The 18,341-nt window shown below is 40.6% G+C and overlaps 1 protein-coding gene and 1 non-coding gene across 2 annotated transcripts in view; one reads left to right on the top strand and one right to left on the bottom strand.

Annotated features, from left to right (window-relative positions):
- Positions 1-2,388: 2,388 nt before the first annotated feature.
- TBX18 (T-box transcription factor 18) overlaps positions 2,389-18,341 on the top strand; it is a 28,627-nt gene continuing 12,674 nt past the window's right edge. The window contains exons 1-5 of the mRNA XM_055330351.1: positions 2,389-3,121; positions 4,290-4,494; positions 6,705-6,806; positions 9,858-10,029; positions 16,729-16,896. Of these exons, the coding sequence (XP_055186326.1) occupies positions 2,815-3,121; positions 4,290-4,494; positions 6,705-6,806; positions 9,858-10,029; positions 16,729-16,896 (954 nt within the window). The 5' untranslated portion in view covers positions 2,389-2,814. The remainder of the gene's footprint in view (positions 3,122-4,289; positions 4,495-6,704; positions 6,807-9,857; positions 10,030-16,728; positions 16,897-18,341) is intronic.
- On the bottom strand, positions 10,336-10,442 carry LOC129513236 (U6 spliceosomal RNA). Its single transcript, XR_008665198.1, has one exon. It is a non-coding gene; the product is annotated as a U6 spliceosomal RNA (small nuclear RNA).

Genomic DNA, 18,341 nt, shown 5'->3' with positions numbered 1-18,341 from the left:
CGGGGTCGACTAAAGCTGGTCCTGCTAGGTCCGGAAGCCTGAGCCAGATCCAGATCCAGCGGGAATTCGAGGCAACCAGCGGCGGTGCGGCTCTATCGCTAGGGTTCCCAAAGCCTTGTCTGGACCTGTACTACGGGGACCAACGCTTTGCTTCCTTCTGCCCTGGCCACCTAGTGCACACCTGGATTATTTCTAAGGGCCACGTTCTATCTGCGAGGCTCAGCTTTCCAGCTGTCTTCTATGTGGACACAAAGACTTCGGTGTCCGTAGGTTCTGGGGTCTGCGCCCCTTTCTATCGCAGGTAAAGTTGAAAGAAGTGGCAGAGGGATTAGAGGAGGCCTTTGAGTTGCGCAATCCAGAGCGCGCCACTGCAGGCCGTCTAAGCCCCTTCTATAGCAGTTTGAGCTGCAGAGCATATCAATGGACAAGAACCCATCTACACAGCAAGCTTCGTGTCTGGAAAAGGCGTTTGTCCCTGGCGGCCTTAGGTTTCTCAGTAGAAGCTGCTCCTTCACGGTCCGCTGGGGGAGTATAGGCCTGTAGGTCCTGGTGACTCCACCCAGAGGCCTCAAAGCCTTCTCCAAGGTCTCAAAGGCTGCCCTCAGGAGCTTGGGTCGCTCCTCCGCATCATTCAGAACCTGGGCCTGCAGCGGGGCGCTCGGACCTCGCAGGCTGCTGATGCCGACTTCTGACGCCCAGCGCGCGGAGCTCCTGGAGCAACCCCCAGCCACATTTGCGCACCACCCCCTGCCACCCCTACCCCCACTCCCAGCCCAGGTTCTTCAGGTGGCGCCTTTGCTCTCCCAGGCCCGATTCCCCTTCGGCCCGGCTTCAGAAACCGGTTTGCGCTCACATTTTAGGTATTACCCGCCTGGGGCGCCCTCCGGGGTCTGCAGAGCTCCAAGACCTTTTGCCAAGCCTTCTTTTACAAATGCAAAACATCTCAACATTTCCTTCCAGTAAAATCTGTTTCTCAAGCGTTTAAAAGAGCTCTCTTCCGCGTGGGTGTTACTCAGTCGTTTTTGATTCTGGCTGCTTGGCCCCGCCGGGAGGCGAGTGCGTGGATGCCCCTGGGCACCTCCTGCTCAGGTTCCCGCTCATCTAGTTACGTTGCTACGGTTAAAAGCAAGTTTACCGAACTGTGGTAAAAAGATCTTAGTGGCAAAGCTACTCCCTATCGCTCTACAGAAAACTTAGAAGCCCGAGGTAACTAGGAAGCCAGCGGTTATGGAGGTTGATTGAGCGAGAGAAAAAAAAAAAAAACCTTTATCGTGTCTTTTATTCCAAAGATTTAAGAGTATTTTGCATCAGGAATTTCATTCTGTACGAGATCTGTCCTATTTTACATCAAATCCATCTTAGGAGCTAATTCTGACCAAAAAAAAAAAAAAAATCGAGTTAAAACTATGAACTGTATGGATGCATGATTGGTGTTATTCAACTAAAATGTGTTTTTTAAAAATTGCTTTGAAGAAACAAGCTGGCTCTTTAAAAGCGTGAGAAAAGAAGTGGCAAATCGTTTACAGCAGGACAAATATGGAGTTAGGTTAAATCACAGAGTCATTAAAAAAAAAAACTCCAAGGGAAATTTTATTGTCCCTTAAAACATTTCACCTCGCCAAGTTTTTGGATTTCAAGCTAAGTCTTTATCACTGAAGACATACAGAACTAAAATCCCAAGACTTAACGTCTTAAAATTACCATGCTTTGAAAGGAAAGGGAGGCTCCGGAAAAAGGCGTACATTTACAGGCTAACAAATAGGAGAGGCTTAAGCGATAATGTAAAATTTTGCTCTCCTAAATATGCTTTGAATTCTCACATCTTCCCTAAGAAAAAGCCACTAAGTAAAACACAAACATAAACAAATAAGCAAGTCTAATGCCATTCCTGGGAGACTGGGCGCTACTGAATGCAGAAATGTTTAAATCAGACAGGACGGGCCTGGTGGCTGTGAATTGTCCCCCCTCAAAAAATGTTCTGAATTGTTGCAATATTAAGTGATAAGGGAGTGGGACTGGAGTTTAAAGTTTCTTGGAAGATTCTTGATGTTCTAAGTTGGTGATCATCTTGCTTTAAAGCCAGGAGGATCACCCTTTCCAGGTCTGGGTGAGGAAAACTAGAGACTCTGGCTGGACTGGGATGTGGCAGCCAGAGAGACTGACCGGGTTCAGCGCCCGGGGCTGGCACTTCCAAGCCAGACGGCGGCGCTTTTCACTCTTTTTTTTTTTTTTTTTTTTTTTTGAGCCCTTGTAAGGAAGTGGGCGCGGGCTGCGCGCAGTCGGCGCCGCCTGATTGGCTGGACCTCCCCGTGATTGACAGGACTCCAGACTCCACCCCCGCCGCTTTATTGACACTAATGAGCAAGTTCTTCCCACCGCTCTCCTGCCTGGAAGTGCTGACAGATCAAGGCAACAAATTTCAATTACAATCCCTAATTTGTGTCCGCAGAGTGTTTTTTACCCATGTTAGTCCTCTCTGGCGCATCAGTCGAAGCAGATCTTGGAGCAGCAGGAGGAGGTGGAGGGGGTGGGAACGAAGGAGTGCAGCAGTGAGAGAGCGCGCGCGAGAGACCGAGGGAAGGAAACTTGGCGGGCGCGTCGCTGGTTCCTCGGATCCCAACACGAGCGAGAAAGAGGAAACGCCAAATTTGTTTTTGTTTTTTTTTTTTTTGCCCGCGGCAGGGAAGGGGGCAGATCGGCCTGCGGGAGGCCCCGAGAGGCGTTCAGATTTTGGTGGGGGTGGTAGAGCGAGCGTGTGCGTGTGCCCGCGTGAGTGTATATGCGCGAGGGGCGGGCGGGCGCCAGGCGGCGGGGATGGCCGAGAAGCGGAGGGGCTCGCCGTGCAGCATGCTGAGCCTTAAGGCGCACGCCTTCTCCGTGGAGGCGCTGATAGGCGCCGAGAAGCAGCAACAGCTTCAGAAGAAGCGACGAAAGCTGGGCGCGGAAGAGGCGGCCGGGGTCGTGGATGACGGAGGCTGCAGCCGCGGCAGCGGCGCCGGTGAAAAGGGCTCCACGGAGGGAGACGAAGGCGCTGCACTCCCGCCCCCGGCTGCGGCGGCCTCCGGGCCCGCCCGGAGCTGCGCGGACCTGGAACGGAGCTGCGGCTCCCGCGGAGCCGCGGGTGAGTCGGCCCTTTCCCGCCTAACTTCTTCGCCGCGCGTCCCTCCCGATTCCGCGGGGAACCTGAACTTCTGCGAGCGAAGGGCGCGCGCGCGCGGTGCCCCTCCGTACCCGGGGCGCTTGCGCCACCAGCGCTTTGGCCTCGGGTGCTGGGGCGCGAAGCTCACAGCCGCCCGGGCCGCTCTCGCCGCCCACTCGGGGCGCCCTCCAGACGGCGAGAATGCCGCTCGTAGCCTCGCTTCCCGGGCCGCCGCCGCCCCCCTGGCGACCCGAACCTTCGGCCGCTGCTCTCTGCGGCTCTCGGCCGTGCAGGTCCGTGCGCCTTACGCGTCTGCCTCCCTTGGGGTTCCAGCCAATGGGTGCTCTTTTTTCTTTCCTAACTTTTAAAAGCAAGGGGGTGGGGGGAAGCGACGGCATAACCACCCCCCGAAACCGGAACGGATGCCCTAAACAGTTTGGGCAAACCAGGAAGAGGGCGGCGTACTTGCAGACGTGGTTCCCCGATGGGTAGCTGAGCCCTTCCCTCGCCTCTGGATGGATTCCCGCTGCCTGCCGAGGCCGGCGGCCGCCGGGGGACTGGCCTTTCGCGCTCTCATCGCCCCTTCGCCGCTTGGCTGAGGAGTTCTGGGCGGTCGGGGAGGCCGAAGAGCTTTCTAGAGGATGCCTCCGCCCGGGCCCGGAGCGAGGGGCCTCGGACGCCTAACGGGAAGGGAGGCCCGGGCACTGGGGACCCGGGCCCCGGACGCCGCGCTGTTTTGCTGTGTGCGTTTCGGGTCGCGGGCATCTCGGGGTCTGCGCCGGGGCTCTGGACTCAGGAGCGCATCTCGAGCTCAGCTGGGCACGTATCCTAGACCCCCGCGGTTGCGCGGACCTTCTGTTGGGGCCTTGACCCCGCGGGGACTGGGGGGAGGGGTGGCCGCGGCCCTCAAGCCTCTTCGGGACTCGGCACTTGGGGGCCTGGCTCGTACGTCGAGTCCCCTCGGCGGGCAGAGCGGGTGTTACCCCGGGGCCTGCAGGTTAGAAGAATCCGCAGGCAAGAAAGCCCCCCGCCCCGCATTTCCCCTTGGTCCTGTGTTCGTCTTCCCCAGCCGCTGCCCGGGGCTCAGCCTCCCCATCCAGCTTCCTCTCCCGAGCCCTCACCGTTACCCTCTCTGCCCTTTGCTGCCCAGGAGGCTGCGAGGATGGCTTCCTGCAGGGCGCTTCCCCGCTGGCGTCCCCAGGAGGATCCCCGAAGGGGTCCCCGGCGCCCGCCCTGGCTCGGCCGGGGACCCCGCTGCCCTCGCCGCAGGCCCCGCGGGTGGATCTACAGGGAGCAGAGCTCTGGAAGCGCTTCCACGAGATCGGCACGGAGATGATCATCACCAAGGCGGGCAGGTAAAGGGCGACCCGTCGCCAACCCGGGGCCCTGGCCTCCCCCTCCCCCCTGACGGGTCAGGAAGGGTGAGGGCCTGCAGAGCTGTGGCGTCTCTGGGCAGCATTTTTGCACAGATTGGACAAGGCCCGGGTTGCGGCGCGCTCAGAGACTGGCTTTGCGTGCCTTCGGCCCCCGAGGGCAGTCGGTGAGGCGCGCAGCCCCGCCGCCCTCCCGGGTGTCAGGGAGAAAATCAGCCTCGTCGCCCAGGCGCTAGCGCTTGCGGGGCTTAGGTAGTCGGCGCGCTGGGTAGTTAGAGCCCTGGTTACCCAGACGGCTGCCTAGGCGCTTGCTTAGGCGCTGGTTATCGTTTCTGGAACTACGGAACACATTGCTTCCCTTAACCTCCCGCTTTTTTAAAAAACGCGGTTTATTCTTTAGAAAACTATGGTTTTTTTTTTTTTTTTTTTTTTTTTTTTTTAGATTCCAGACTTGCAAGCTGGTTCTTTATCAAAAGATACCCTAGCAATGTAAGGACGTGATGTCTCGTGCTATTTTGGTATTCTACTAGAATGAAAAAAAAAAAAGGACTGGAATCATTAGTAATACATGTATAATCTCTGCAAAAATAATTACCTGGTTTTTAAAAACCATTCTGTTTGTAGATCCAGTTACGTGGTTATACATATATTTTTTTTCTAAATGAAATCCAACACGTTCGTCTAAATTTGCTGAAGAAGACTTAAAAAAAATCGTAAGAAGGCATATCTGTTTTTTGAAAGTGTGAAATTTGCACATCCGCTAGTTAGTAAAAAGATTTGGCCAGATACTATTAATTTGAGGGAAGAGCAGAAATATTTGCATTTTTAAAGTTTTCAGTTCATTTAATGCAGTGAAATCTATGAATAATATCTTCCTTAAAAGGAACTTTAAAAAGCACAGCGACTCTTTCAGGGAGTACACATGGCCAAAACCTGGATAGCATAAAAGTATCCAAACTTATTAGAAATTACAAAAACATATTTTATTGAATCCATATGCTACCTTCTACATTTTCACAGAGCTTTTATTAATGATCCAAATTCAGTCTTCAACAACACAAAGCAACAGTTGTCTTATAAAGGATGTAGTTAAAGACCTTTACTCTTTATCTTACAGGTGCACTGAAATAACACTAAAACAGCCAGCATATTAAACTGTTCTCATGCCTAGTTAGGAATAATGGACTTTCTTTTCTCTGGATGTGGTCTTTAATGGCATTATTATTATAGAAAAAGTTTGTGGTAAATAACAGTACTAAAATTTGTGTTATAAGGTTAAATTAGCAAAAATTAGATTAACTGGCAGGGTCCTAGACATAAATCATTAGATGAAAGTTTTTTTTTTTTTAAAAAGAAGGAACGAATCTATTTGTATTTTATAAACAATAATTTGCTGTTATATTCTTGCTACTGTGTCCTTTTTAAAAGATAGCTTTCTAGTACTATATAGCATCTCCTTTCATAATGCATCTCTGGGAAGCCTAGAGAAATGCAGATTTTCATTTGTTTTAATTAGCCACGTTTTGAGTAAGTGTGGTTAAATAAGAAAGTATTTCCAGGGTATAGTGGGGGAAGGAATGATTTGGTAAATATACATTGTGTTTAGTTTCTGCTTTCAATAAAGAAGTTTTACTATACCTTTCAAATTTAGAGCAACTTTTGCACTTCACCTTTACCATGCTGCAGACAGGAAGTCCTGTCTCAATAAAGAACATATTGTTTGGTTATAGCATGGCACATTGGCTCCTTGTGGTTTTTTATAACCCTTTTAAAATTTCACATTATAATATATTTTATCACTTGTGCAAATTCAAATTTTCTATTTCTACCTTTGGAACATTTTATCATTTGTATTATTAAAGTAAATATACTTATTGATTTTTATTTAAAAAATAAACTGCTTTTTTTAGTGCTACTACTCTTTCAGTGTATAATTCTTTTCCTTTTAGCTGTACTGACATTTCAGTAAACACAGTACATGACAGGGTACAACAAATTACATTTAAAAGCCTCAGTTTTGATATGTCCTATATCCTGATTTTTTTGAATTACATTATCAAAGTGAATGCTAAATATTTGTCCATAGGAAAAATAGAGAGGTTTCCAGAGGTTTCTTCGCTTATTCATTCTCAATGCTTAATCACAAACAAAAACAAAACCCATACCCTGTTTCCTCCCCTCCGTATGCTTAGGCGCATGTTTCCAGCAATGAGAGTGAAGATCTCAGGACTAGATCCTCACCAGCAGTATTACATTGCCATGGACATTGTGCCAGTGGACAACAAAAGATACAGGTACAGTGATCAGATGGATACCAGAGGATAAGAATATGCTAGGATTTTACAGGCTCTGCCTGTTTCATCTGTGACGACTATGATGTTTGTTTCCAGAAGCCTGTAGTATTTCTTGATCTATAATCCATTCCCGACAGTTCTAGTAGCCCAGACGCTGCCTTCTCTTGCAGTAAATGCGGAAACTTAATTTTTGTTTTGCTTTTAACAGATACAGAAATGTCTTTTAAGCATGGAGAACTTTAAATTGGTGCTAGTTTAGTGTTGTTAACTTGTGTCTTTTATAATGACTTTTTGATTAGAATTTTGAGAGGAAATGTTAAATTTATAGAAATATATATAATATTCGAAGAAATGTTTCATTTTCTTTATGATGACTTTGATTCTTAAATAAATTCCGCTTTTCTTGTTGTGTCTGAAATCATTACTGTTGGCAGGCGTTTTTCCTTTAATTTTAGGAAATTATTGAATTTAGAAAAATCTCATAATTCATCATATATTAGGACATCTTTAAACTGGCAATAAGTTTGTTAATTTACTGTTGTTTTTTGGTTGGTAGTTAACACAGTAGATTAAAAAAGAATATTGTAAGATTTATTTTTTGTAAGATGTATTATCTGGATATCAAGTAGAGTTGGAAAAGATACATGTTCTTCAGTTTTAAACCAACCTTTGCACTTTTTCTTTTTCAAGTAAGCAGATCAGTAATTTCCAATGGACAATGCTTTTTAGTTTTCAGAGGAGTTAAAAATACTAACATTTCAAAAGGAAATTTTGAGTAGATCAGAAGATGCTTTAAATTTTGGTCGTCTTTGTTTCTATGTTTTTTTTTTTTAACTTTAATAAACAACTAGAGAATGTAGTAAGTTTTTAAATGAAGTCAGATTTAGTTTTTATCACTTTTTAAAATTTAGGGAGTTACTTTTTTGAAACAGGCTTACCGATGTCAAAAGTATACAGATTTAATTAGTACAGGCACATATGGAATACTAAAAAGATGGGTAATAAAAAAAGACAGTTTTATTGTTTATGTTTTGTTTATTTTAATTAAATAACTCATAGAGAGTTTGCTAAAATTATCTGCTGCATGGTAAGAGCTAGAGGCATTTTTTTATTCTTTAAATATAAAATATACTTGGTTTAAAATCCATATTCTAATTTGGGTTTTGTGTTGAGAAAGAGAATGTAATTCTTAATGAGCTTAAAAATTATTCCTTTCATTTCCAAATTTGTCTCCTACGTCTCCAAATATCTTTCATATATTTTGGATGGTTTATTTTACCTGGTTGATTCTTATTATTTTCACATAAAGCAGGAAAAATTTCAAGTATTGGTATTAAGATGACAAATTTTAAAAGCTCAAATTATAAATCATAAATTTGGTTTCACTTATAATGCTTCCCAAGAAGTTTGGTTTTAGCAATTGTATTTAGAATGTTTCACAAAGAATGTGCAATGGTTAACATTTATTCTCTAGGTGGCTATGGATTTTTGAACTATTGAATATGTGTACTTTTTCAAGGTTTTGATAGAGCATATTACTCTGTTCACTTTGGAAATAACTATAATGCAATTTTTTCTTGCATTTCTAAGATTTGCATTTTATTTTCTAACTTTTAGCAGTAGTAGAAAAAAGTTTTTGGCTTATTTTCTGCTGTCAAAGAGTGGTATTTGGTCAAATTTAAAATACTTGTGATTTATTGTGATGTGAAATTAATATTCAGAAAGTCCATGCACTTAGGAACTTAGTTACTGAAATTATGTTATACCAATTCAAGAAGTTTTTAAAAAAATTATTCTTAATTTTGCATGTATCTTTTTCCCAAGACAAGGAATCAAAGAATAGAAGGCATATTGAGCTCAAAAGAGAATGAAATATGTGACATTAGTTGAAGCAGAGGGCCTCACCAGAGATGTTACTGAAAGTATTTCATACTATTTTTAGAAGAAATTTGCATACTACACAGGTAGAATTCTCTGAAACTATCTACAAATTATTGTTTTAAATTGTATGTCATATTTTAAAATACAAATGGAAGGGAAACACTTAAGTATATAATTTCATTTTATACCCTTTTCTAAGTGAATCATCGTATCTTAGTTTCTAGTTTTCGAATTAGTGAATTTTAAATTAACAATTAATAAATGAATACCTGAATATAGGATTAGATATTATGATCTTATTTACTGCCAGGAACATTGTTTTTATATATTATTCTCATGGAGTCAATATACTTGACATGTATAAAAAACAGAAGAGAATGTTTGATCTCTTAATTAGAAAAGTCATATTATTATATATACTGTCATTTTCAAAGTTTGATGTATATTTTGATTAGTGGTATTTTAAAACTAAAGAATTTTCTTTAACAGTAGAGAAAGAGAAATTTAGAAAATAAAGACCTATATGTTTTGATTACACAAAAATTTTTAGTTAAACTTAATCCGTTATCTGCAATTTTTAGTTTAATAGAATTAGGAAAACATTCTAAATGATCATAGCTAAAACTATCTTTCTAAGAAAATAAAAGTTATGGAACATTTGCAATTTCCCCTTGCCTCTCTATCATCCATCTAATCCGTCTGTACATTGCCTAAAATGGAAAGTGGTCTTAAAGGAAGTAGGACACTTTAAGGTATACCTCTCAAGTATTTTTGAGATTTACTTAAAAGTGAGCTTGACAACTTTAAGCTTGACAACAAGAGTCTCTTCATGTCAATTGAATGTCCAGATGTAAAATGGAAAATATCAGAATACAGATGGAATGTCTAATATGAATAAGTGTGACTTTTAAGAATTATGATACTTGAATTTATAGTGGTGATAGTATGCATAAATCCTTAACACATCACTTACCCTGAGAGGTCAGCAGACCTCTGCTGCCTCAGAGAATTTTTGAAAAGTGCTTGAAATCTTATTTTAATATGTATTGGATATAAAGAGCAAATTGTTGTTCTTTAGACTTTAAAAGATACACAGTTTGTCTGATTCTACTGACTCAGAAATTCCAAGGAACCGTAGCTCCTATCCTGAGCCTTGTCATTGCCTTCTAGGTATGTTTACCACAGCTCTAAATGGATGGTGGCGGGTAACGCTGACTCCCCTGTGCCACCACGAGTGTACATTCATCCAGACTCGCCTGCCTCAGGAGAGACTTGGATGAGACAAGTGATCAGCTTTGACAAGCTGAAGCTCACCAACAATGAACTGGATGACCAAGGCCATGTGAGTAGATGGCCTCCTTAAGGTGCCTCCATGGGGTGGTGTAACCTTGTCTATACTGTGCGACTAAAGGGCATGAATTTCTCTCAGAAGTTGGTTGATCAGCATGTGCCTGATCTGTGCAAAATCAAGGCTATATTTGCATTGGCGACTTCGCCTGTGCCTGACGCATATTCTGTGAAACATTTAATAGGTTAAAACTGGATACTAAATTTGTATTGGAAATTATAGCGTCTCAGGCAGACTTTTATTAGCTAGGATTTTTTTATAGGTTGTTTTTTTGTTTTTGCTTTTTAAAAAATATTTTATAAAAATATAGAACGCTTCACAAATCTGCGTGTCACCCTTGCACAGGGGTCATGCTAATCTTCTCTGTATTGTTCCAGTTTTAGTATATGTGCTGCTGAAGTGAGCACTTTAGCCAGATCATTTGTCTGACACCCTCTGAGTTACTAATTATTATGTGAATGATATTATGTGAATTCTGAATGTGAATTCTTGGGAGTTGGGGTAACAGGGATAATGGTTTATTGTGTCCTGCTGCATTCAGCTCTTTTCCCAGGTGAGGCTTATTGCTTCTCAGAAATGGCCCATGCTTACACTGTTTGTGTATTCCATCTGCAAGCTCCTAGTCGTTTTGTAATGACATCTAATGTGTCAAAATATGTTACAGTAACAATTCCTTTTAGTCTTAAAACCTGATGCCTAAGTCAAAGTCAGTCATTCTAATAATGTAGTGATTTTTAGCACCCTTATTGTCATACAATATTGTTCCTAGGCAAGATTTCTACATTATTATTTTAATAAATAAGTAAGTCTGGGTATATGCTGATTTCCATCAAAAGCTAGTATTTCTATTAGGTTTTTGTTATTTGAAAGGGTTTTAATGGAGGCAAGATTGAAATGTCTTTTGAAGAGTACATCATACATACCACCTAGTTCATTTCTCAAAGGGTAAGGTAAAAGTAACATGTTTATGAGCAAATCTTTTCAAACAAAAATGCAAACTGTCATAAACGAGTAATACAGTTATGATGAGATGTGATTTGCAAGTTGCTAGGAACTGTCTTAAGCAATTGATATTAATAAAAACATTCAAGTATAAATTTTATTGTGGTACAAATTCAGTGTCTAGATTTTTAAGATACAACTGTCTTACATTGCTTGTGTTTGACAAGCTGATTTAAAACAAAATCAGAGAAGTATAGTAGATTTCATTTCTGAATCCAACTCCATGGCCTATATTTTAGTGTATTACTTCATTTCTATTCTTTTTATTCTTTATGTACACAGTCAAGTAGTAGCAGTTACTTTTCACTTGACTTCAATGAAGGAACGCTAGTTTCTACTGTGTGATTGAGGGAGCTGCCTGAAATGTCGCCAGCATGTTCATTGAGGGGTCTTTGGTTTTTGGAGTAGAAAACTCAAAAATAATGCCATTAAGTGTGACTTGTTTTCAAAAGTTTAAATATCCTTTACTTTTCTCAGTTCTACAGTTTGAGAACATATCTTTTAAAAAAGATAATTTGGTCTAAAAACTATACACTGTCATGTGTAAAGTGTCTTTTTAAAAATAATTTAAATCAATATGGCCACTTTCTAATTCTTTCAGAGCAAATTGTTGCCTTTATATATAATACTTAGTGTATCTGTAACATTTGATATAAATATAGTAATTTGTTTCTACAATTTTATTTGTAATTTCACCAGACTACATAAAACAGTATTCTCTAGAGAAACAGAACCAATAGAATGTGTATAAATATATGCAAAGAGAGAGATTTATTTAAGATATTGGCTCACATAATTGTGGCAGAGGTGGTAGGTCCCAGATCTACAGAGCAGGCGAGCAGGCTTAGGACCCAGGAAAGGGTTGATGTTGCCTCTCAAGCAGGAAGGTAGTCAAGGTAGTCTCATGGCAAAATTCCTTCTTCCTCAGAGGATCTCAGTCTGTTTCTATTAAGGCTTTCAACTGATTGGATAAAGCCCACCCATGTTATGGAGAATAATCTGCTTTACTCAAAGTCTACTGATTTAAATGTTAACCTTATCTAGGAGTGCCTGGGTGGCCCAGTAGATTGGTTGAGCATCTGACTCTTGATTTCTGCTCAGGTTCTGATCTCAGGGTTGTGAGATTGAGCCCTGCACTGGGCTCTGCATTCAGTGCGGAATCTGCTTAGGTTCTCCTTCTTCCTTTGCCCCTCTCCCTGCTTGTAAGCTTGCTCTCATTCTCTCTCTGTCCCTCTGAAATAAATGAACTAACGAAATCTTATTGAAAAATAAATGTTAACCTCATTTAAAAAATTCCTTCATAGCAACATCCATATTTGTGTTTAAATAATTACAGTATTTCACTTTTAGGAAAAACAAAAACGTAGCAGAAAACAGGCAAAATCTAGAGAAATGTGTCATCTCTCAGTGAAATTTTTCTTCTAAGGTTGTGGCTGAATGTAATACTTTGAAATACAGGGAGGTAATTACTGAGTGTGGAAAAAGGGAGAGAAAGATAGGCACCCGTCCATTTCTGAAGCAAGAAAATTGCTTTTGCACTTGGTAAAAATGTATGAATCAGTTGGTACCAGAGGAGTATATACGAGGAAAAGTGCTCTTTTCCATTATTTATTTAAAAGAAAGTATTTTTTAAGACTTTGTAAAATATAGTATAACATAAAAAGCCATAGTCTCTGCCTTCAGTGATATAGCCTAGATGGAAAGAGAAGACGTACACACAGATAATCATGTTGTTGGCTCAGAGAGATACAGACGCCTCATTATTCCAGTCAGGAGAGATTGGGAAGGTTTCATGAGGACCTCCTATTGTGTCTATTGTATTTATTGACTCAGTTTGAAGACCCCAAATGAGGTTAGATTAGAGATTAGGAATTTGTTCCTTATGCCATTGTTGTGATTGAGTATCTAAGAAGACAGTAGTACCATTATGGTGGGACTTTCTAATTCACTCGTCCTTTTCTTCATGCGCAGACCTCTCAAGGACTCACCCATCTGCCATCATAGGGTTGAGGTTCTCTCGCCCCCAAGTTCTAAAGGAAGTACACTAATTTCTAATTAATCAAGCTGTAGATTCAAAAGAGAGATGATTTTTCTAATTTCCTTTCTAACTTGCTTTGACTTTTTTGGCCTCTCAGTTCCCAGTTTTATGTTCTGCTAAAGGTATACAAGTATTCAATATAGTGACCTGAGAACTGCCTGTAGACTTGGGACTTTTATGAAACACAGTGTGTTTAATGTAGGAAGCACATCCTCACAGGGCTATGTATGACTGGACCTAGAACTGAATGAGACATGAGATTATATGCCATTGGGTTTTCCTTAATGTGACTTCATTTTCCCAAATACCAGGGATTGTTCATTTTCCCAAATACCAATACCATTTTCCCAATATTGACCAATATTGGTAAGAATCTAGACTTAAATGTCCTGTCACTTTACAACTAATCTTGTAAAGACTAATGTTGTAAAGACTTTATAATCTCTCCTTACTCCTTGGGGAATCTGTAGCCAGCTTTACATTGAATTGTATAGAATCTAAGACTGGTCCTTGGGCTACCAATGTGCAGATGGTTAGCATGCTTGGGTAAGATGTTTCCTTCTCATTGTGCGCATGTTTCCCTATTCATCTGGAATTTGATGTCTGGAGGAAAATATTTCCCTAAAAAGTTAGAGGAGCAGCTGGGTGCCTCAGTCGGTTAAGTGTCTGACTCTTCATTTTGGCTCAGGTCATGATCTCAGGGTTGTGAGATCAAGCCTGGTGTTGGGCTGTACTCTCAGTAGGGAGTCCACTTGGGATTCTCTCTATCCTCTGCCCCTCCCCGCTGTTCTCTCTCTCCCTCTCTCAAATAAATAAATATATCTTAAAAAAATTAAGATAATTTGGCATGTCTGTCAAACTTCAGGCACTTTAGGTCCTTTCACATGAAAGATAAGTAATATTGTGCTTCTTTTGACTTAAAACTAGTGTCTTTAGAGTGGAAAGATGTATATTAACCTGCACATGGGACAGCACTCTGTGTTTATGAATATTAGACCATGTGACTGTTTGTTACTAGGTAATGCCAAAAAGGAAAAAAAAAATCCTCCCTTTAAGTGGAACAGAGAGAGAGAAAAAAAATAAGTGGAACAGAGAGCATGGAACATGCAGATCAGATATAATTATTTGAATTTCAGCATTATTATTGTGGTTTCCTTGTTTGTAAGACCAAGGTTCTACTTGTTTTATTAAATAAGCAGAATGTTATTGATCACTCATCATTGTAAGTTTGATAGATCATTAAGAAGCAAATAATGCTGTTTTATCCAGATGAACTGAGGCTTGTTTAACGTTCCCTGAAAACATCTGGGGATATACTAAATTCCTCTAGATAATATTGAAAGTATGTTATTTTGCTGGGATAATCTCTAAATTTCTGGTGGCATGTGCCCTTTAATGTGCAGACATAGGTAGACATCAGCTATTTCTATACCCTACTTCAGTATACCCCACCTTATGTGATTTTGGAAATTCTGTAAGGATAGAAAGAAAGAAATAAAATTTAAGTATATATACTGTATGGAGAATCTGCTTGAGAGAACAAAGACTTCATAAAGCAAGAACCTATGTTCATCAACCAGTAAGTAGAAACCTGAATCAGTGTTTATTTCCTTCATTCCAGTCAATTTGTTTTGTTTTAGTCTTTTGAAATTAGTTATGTACTTATTTTTGTTTGTTTGATATAAAGTAGCTTTCTCTAATTTCTCTTTTACTCTGGAATTTGCTGATCATTAGAGTCATTAGAATAGGTCTTGCATCTGTGTTTTTCAGACTTTTTACCTGACTCACATAACCAGATGTACACATTACATTATGACCTGGTGTAAAGACATGCAAGGAAAATGGTGTTTTACAAAATAGTACTTATCGTTACTATAAGGAGCACACTCTACATTTCTACTTTATAATTTTATTTATTTAAAAAAATTTTGGTTGCAACCCTTTAAATTGACTTTTGTGAGCCGCTAATGGGTTACTGAAGTTCTGTCCTTTTTTTAGACCTGGAAAGAGACTTTTCCAGAGGTTGCAGATCCATGTATGTATCCACAGGTGACCTGAGGGCTATTGTGTTCTCTTATCCTTTTCTTATATTCACACTGCACCCCGTTGCCCCCATCAAGCAAGTCTGGTGGGCACTGTCATTAGATCTGCCATCGAGGCATCTCTTCCACTGATAGAAAGATAATTTGGAGGTAAAAAACAAAACAAAGCAAAACTGACCATCACACTGATTACTGCCAGGGAGTAAAGGCTTCCTTTTGTGGCAGCAAACATGCTCTCCAGGTATAGGGCTATTTGTTTTGGGGCTGACCAAATATTCTGAATTTGGCATTATTACGCTGCCTATATCCTGCAAAACAGGAGACAGGTCAACTACAGTGTTTTTCCAAGACTCTAAGAATTTCTCCTCAAAACTCCCAGTGACCCAAACCTGAATTCAAATCGTGTAACTCAGGGAAGATAGAGCTTTGTTAACTGAATTCATTAACAAATACCTGAATGTGGATGTCCAGCAGCAAATAGAAAATTTCACTGGATAAGGCTGTTTCTGTATTCTACCTCCAATACCTTGAAAGCATAAAATATAAAGAAAAAGAAAAAAAATTCACCCACAATCCCATTATCCAGAGATGGTCACTGTTTATATCTTTCTGTGGGTCCTTTTTACAGTCTGTTTTCATGCAGTTGTGGTAAGTTTATAAACAAATTGGATCATTTAAGATTTTTTTTTTTGGATCATTTAAGATTTAAAAAGAAGCATTTTATTTTGTGGTTAAAAATGTCCCAAATAGCACTTAGTAATGGCTGAATAACATCTATTCTGTTGCATGGACTTTGATTTACCTAACCAATCTACTCATGTAAGTGGTTTATAGTTTCTTCACTGTTATAAGATGGTTCACTGCTCATCTTTATACATGAAATGCTTTTTTTTTTTGAAATATTTTCTTGGATAAATGCTCAGAATTGGAATCATGGGGTAGAGGATAGTTGAACTGATATCTGATATTATCAGATTTCCCTAGAAGAGTTTGAGTGCAGCAGCTTTTCTACCCCTAGGTGCCTGGGTTTTGGGAGTTTCTCTGTGGTGGAGGTATGAACCCTAGGTTCTCCAGACAAACCAGGGATGTTGTAAGCCACACATAAGGCAGATTCCTGGGTATCCTTAAAATTCCTTTTGCCCTTGACTGGACATGTTGCCATCACCATAGTGGAAGAATGTTATCTGAAGAAAACTGTGGTGTGCAAATACTTATTTTCAGAGGATGGGTGTGGTAGAATTTAAATAATCATTTCAATCTCTATTTTTAGTTTTACTGTTTGGACTGTTATGTTCCCTTTGGCTCATTATAAATAAAATGCTGATGAATTCTTTTGTTTTAAGAAACAGAAAATTAGATGTTAAGTTCATGGTTGTATGCAGAGTTCCACCAAAATAACGATTTTTTTCCTTTTGTATTTTTATGCATATTTTACAAATAACTTCTTAGTCCTCTCTTTCCAATTTTGACATACTGTATTAAATTGGCACTTCTGCATCTTTGGAAATTTTTATTTCCAACTGGGATTTATTTTACACATTAAATATTTAGTCATGGTGCTGAGATTGGGCAGAAATTCCTGATATATTTGGCTTTCTTTCCTTGACACAGATTATCCTTCATTCTATGCACAAATACCAACCACGGGTCCATGTCATCCGTAAAGACTGTGGGGATGATCTTTCTCCCATCAAGCCTGTTCCGTCTGGGGAGGGAGTAAAGGCATTCTCCTTTCCAGAAACTGTCTTCACGACTGTCACTGCCTATCAGAATCAGCAGGTACTGTTCTCAGAATTACTGTCTTTCTAGACTTTTCAATTCAGGTGTCAATAGAAAGCTAGCTATCCTTTTCACTGTATCTAAATGTTACGAAGTGTCAAAAAGCAATTGCCATAGAAGACCTCCAGGATGTGTATGTGTGTATATATAAATAATTTTTTATCCATGATTCCCCAAGTAAGGCTACTTAGAGTGAGAATCTTTAGACAAGAATGTGTCTCATGATTAACAATGTAGGTTTGCATTCCATTTTGAGATGTCAAATCATGATGTCATAATTAAGATTAAAGAGCATGTGGGGGCTCCTAGGTAGCTTAGTCGGTTGAGTGTCTGACTCTTAATTTTGGCTCAGCTCATGATCTCAGGGTCATGAGATCGAGCCCTGTGTCAGGCTCAGCACTGGGCATGGAGTCTGCTTGAGATTCTCTCTCTCCCTCTGCCCCTCCCCTGCACTAACTTGCTCTCTCTGTTTTTTTTTTTTTTTTAAGATTTTTAAAATTTATTTATTCACGAGGGAAACACACACACACACACACACACACACACACACACACACACAGAGAGAGAGAGAGGCAGAGACACAGGCAGAGGGAGAAGCAGGCTCCATGCAAGGAGCCTGATGTGGGACTCGATCCCAGGTCTCCAGGATCATGCCCTGGGCTGAAGGTGGTGCTAAACCGCTGAGCCACCTGGGCTGCCCTTGCTCTCTCTCTTAAAAAAAAAAAAAAAAAAAAAAAAAAAAAGCATATGTGCTGCCTAGGAAATTGGCACGTAGAATATGAAACCTGAATTGATCATAGAACATGGGATTTGATAACTCACATTATTTTAAAACTATAACCCAAGTATTATAGGAAATATTTCAGAAGCATTTATCTTACGTAGTCATTTTGGTATATACAAAAAAGGCTATTTCTTTCAAGATCCATTTTAATTGTGACAGAGGGTGATACATATGCTTATAGCCTGAGAGGTCCTCAGCTGTGGAGTAATCTTTTCATAAAATTAGTAATAATTTCAAAAGTGATAAATTTCTTTTCAACATAGGTAAGCATATGTATTTCTTTAAGTCTGTGTCTAGTAGGTAGAAAATTGATTCGAGGCAGTTATTTAGTCCATGCGGTTATGGCCAGTTTTCATAAAAAATAGTGATGTAATTTAGGCAGATGTGGTCTGTGATAGACTTTTTTTTTTTTAAATTTTAGTGATTAGGAGAATTATTTTAGGTCTTCTTTTTACATTTATTTATATTTTAAGGCTTTATAATTTCTCTGTTGTGTTTTTTGTTGTTTTAAAGCTTATAAAGAGATTTGGGTCCTGCCCCTACAACCTCCTTTAGGACTGGGGGGTGCATCTGCTCTCATCCATGTGAGCTGCCAGTCCTATAGCCAAAGCCATCCTGTCCTTTCACTCACATTGTCATGCTCTTTATAGGCTTCGAGGAA

Source organism: Nyctereutes procyonoides, unplaced genomic scaffold (assembly GCF_905146905.1).
Source record: "Nyctereutes procyonoides isolate TBG_1078 unplaced genomic scaffold, NYPRO_anot_genome, whole genome shotgun sequence".
Classification (NCBI taxonomy): Eukaryota; Metazoa; Chordata; class Mammalia; order Carnivora; family Canidae; genus Nyctereutes; species Nyctereutes procyonoides.
The sequence above is the reverse complement of the archived record's forward strand: the minus strand, read 5'-3'. Positions and strand labels throughout refer to the sequence as shown.